This window comes from Corylus avellana, chromosome 9 (assembly GCF_965113065.1).
Source record: "Corylus avellana chromosome 9, dhCorAvel1.hap1.2, whole genome shotgun sequence".
NCBI classification, from domain to species: domain Eukaryota; kingdom Viridiplantae; phylum Streptophyta; class Magnoliopsida; order Fagales; family Betulaceae; genus Corylus; species Corylus avellana.
This window is the reverse complement of record NC_142498.1, coordinates 18,577,371-18,580,366: the sequence shown is the minus strand read 5'-3', so window position 1 is coordinate 18,580,366 and position 2,996 is coordinate 18,577,371. Positions and strand designations below refer to the sequence as shown.

At 35.1% G+C, this 2,996-nt stretch overlaps 1 protein-coding gene across 1 annotated transcript; it reads right to left on the bottom strand.

Moving 5' to 3' along the window:
• Window positions 1-909: 909 nt before the first annotated feature.
• Window positions 910-2,646, bottom strand: LOC132191023 (uncharacterized). Its single transcript, XM_059606042.2, has 5 exons — window positions 2,116-2,646; window positions 1,511-1,750; window positions 1,275-1,340; window positions 1,116-1,181; window positions 910-1,005 (listed from the first exon to the last, which is right to left on the bottom strand). The coding sequence occupies exons 1-5, from the start codon at window positions 2,644-2,646 to the stop codon at window positions 910-912; spliced, it is 999 nt and encodes a 332-aa protein (XP_059462025.2).
• Between the last annotated feature and the right edge of the window lie 350 nt (window positions 2,647-2,996).

The window sequence follows — 2,996 nt, the reverse complement described above, 5'->3', positions numbered from 1 at the left end:
CTAGGCGCCGGCCTAACTCGCCTAGCAGTTGGACCGGCCCTATATATATACTTAATTAATTTGTTCATTTTTTATATAAAGTAAATGTTGTATATGCATGTGATTTTTTTTTATTTTTTTGGTAAATTCATATTAGTTATTTAGTTATTGTTAAATGAACCGATCTCGAGCCTAGACCAAGCTCATTCACAAGCAGGTCTATTCATTTACAGCCCTAATTAAGAATAATATGATCCTAATCCTTTAATTAATTAAAGTCGTTAATTACCCATAAAATATTACTCTATATATAGTACGTGTTCCAGACAACTTTTTCAACTCAGATCCATACACCAACCACGTCACAACGAGGCTAGGGCTTCAGCAGATCAACGTCCAATGAATTGTTGACAATCGTTTTTGGGTGTTTACTATGAAGGATTTTGCTATTGGATTCCATATATATAAAACAATCACCATAATAATAATTATGCTTTATATATATATATATATATATATATATATATATATATATGTGTGTGTGTGTGTGTGTGTGTGTGTGTGTGTGTGTGGAATTAATTAATTAATTAATTGTTTAATTATATATGTACAATTTGCATGCGAGGTTAAGAGTGGGGGGGAATTGAATTAAGTTTGTTTTTGGATGTATGCTTATATTAAAGTTCTATGAATCTTGAAGAAGATCAACCTGAGGCCACCTAACCACAAGAGCCAGGGTAGACATGATTATAAAAAATGAGGATTCTACTCGTGAGTGAACATGGAGTTTATTGGGATAAACTTACAATTAAGTAATTAATTAACGACATATTTAATTATATAATATAATTTCTTGATCATTTTGTTATTGTAATTAGTAAGATAATATAATTGATGAATACAACAGCTAGCTCGATGATCCCTTCAAAGTCATAGAGGTGGAGATATCTTCTGGCTGATCAGACCAATATCCATTCCATTGTAAGCGATGGGAGCATACATCCACATTTCATCGGAGCTTAAAAGCTACAAATTAATTAAGACAATGAGGAAACCGGTTAATTTTGAAGAATTAAAGAAAGTTAATTTTTTTTTTAATATAATCCACATTTTCCCTTAATTAATTAATTAATTACCTTGATTTGGAGCTGTAAAAACTTCACATAATGGACTGCCTCTTCAAGCATTGTGCTGATATCAACCTGTACGTTAAACCATATCCATGAAGATGTCAAATTAATTAGGGTTTTACAATTAAACACCAATATATTTGACCTTGAAAGAATATTACTCACCTTTGTTCCATTAGGGACTAGACCCTGTAAAATTCTCAATCGCTCGTTTATCCTTTCTCTTCTTTTCTGAAAGATTTAATAGAAGATGAAATCAATAAAAACTTCGGTTTTTGCATTGAAAATCTGCTTTTGAATGATTCAAATAATTGATTTTCATTGTCACGCCATCTCACTGATCATTTCTTGTTCGCTTTACGTAAAAAAAAGTTTTTCTGTGGCTGCAGAAGTTTTCTTACCCTTGCATATAGGCTTTGTGGATCGGTTGCTGATCCCCTGCTGGCTCTCATTTTCCCACTCAAGTTGAGAGCAGCAGAATCTTTGGAGTCTGAAGTTGCTCCTCCACTAGTCTCCTGGGAATTAGCATTATCATCATCTGAGCTGCACCCACTAGAGCTCTGTCCATTACTCTCCTCTTCCAGCTGACTCATCTTCTGGACATTTTTCTTTGACTTCACATTTCTCTTACTCTTTTGAGCCTGCACATGCACCAGTAGCAATATTGAAAAACAATTATAAACTCTTCAAAAAGAAATCCACCCCCGTTTCAACATTCAACTGTTAATTTACCAATTATCCAAAAAGCTTAAGCTGATAGAAAAAGATAAATTTAATCACTTAACCATTACTTTAACACTCTCCCTCTCACATGTGGGCTTAAACTCTTTTTTAATAGATCGATGAGGCTCAATACGTGGAATATTTAATTTAAATGGAGGTGATTTGACGAAGTCAATGTTCGATCTTAAAACCTTTGGCTCTTATAACATATTAAATTATCAATTATCCGAAAAGCTTAAACTTGATAGGGAGAGGTGACAAAACTTTAACATCAACTACTTACATTTCTTGAAGCCCGAGGCTTCTTCCTCGTATTCTTAGACGTTTTGTCTTCTTCTTTTGTGCGACATTCTGGCACATCAAACTTCCTTTTTTGCACCAACTCGCCGCCAAAAATAGCAATGTCTTCTGGCCCGCCGTCGTCGTCGACAAACGCAGCTGTCGTCTGATCACGATCATGATCGTCACCCATTACAATGTCGGGAAAGGAAGGAAAAAAAGAGCCAATATTAATTATTTTCTCATCCATCACACAAGTATCATTTGCCACGACTGGAATATGAATATGCTTAGCATCGCCAAAGTAGTAGTTCTCATGGCTACCACAATAACTTCTTTCCTGAGAAATATATTGCAAATTAGAGTTGATATTCCCTAAAGAATAAAGCAAACTATTCTGATCCTGATGATCATATGCATGCTGATCATGCCCCAGCAGAAATTGTGGAGTGAAATCCAGCTCCTCAGCAGAGAACATCTTGCTAAAAGACTCCCATTCTCCCTCAGGAAAAGCTCCAACACCAAGAGACTCCATTTTTTTAAAAAAAAAATTCTTCTAGAGTTTAATTTCTTGTGTATGTTTAATTTGAGGTGATCAAGTGCGCATATTTATACGGCTAAGCCTCATACAGAGAATGTTAGTAAGGATTTGACTTCATTTGTATAATGATTGTCATGGCAAAGGACAACTCAGAAGGGGCCGGCCAAGTTCATGCAATGATGGAATAAAATAATGGGGATGCTTTAAACACCCGTCGACTTGCTTAAACTGCCATGATCAAGATGACAAAAAAGGGTCAAAGAGCAATCATGAGAGGTGACTAATTAAATCACCATTTTGTGGGGAGTGAGAGAAATCGAGTATGCGTGGAGAAAATTGTGAAA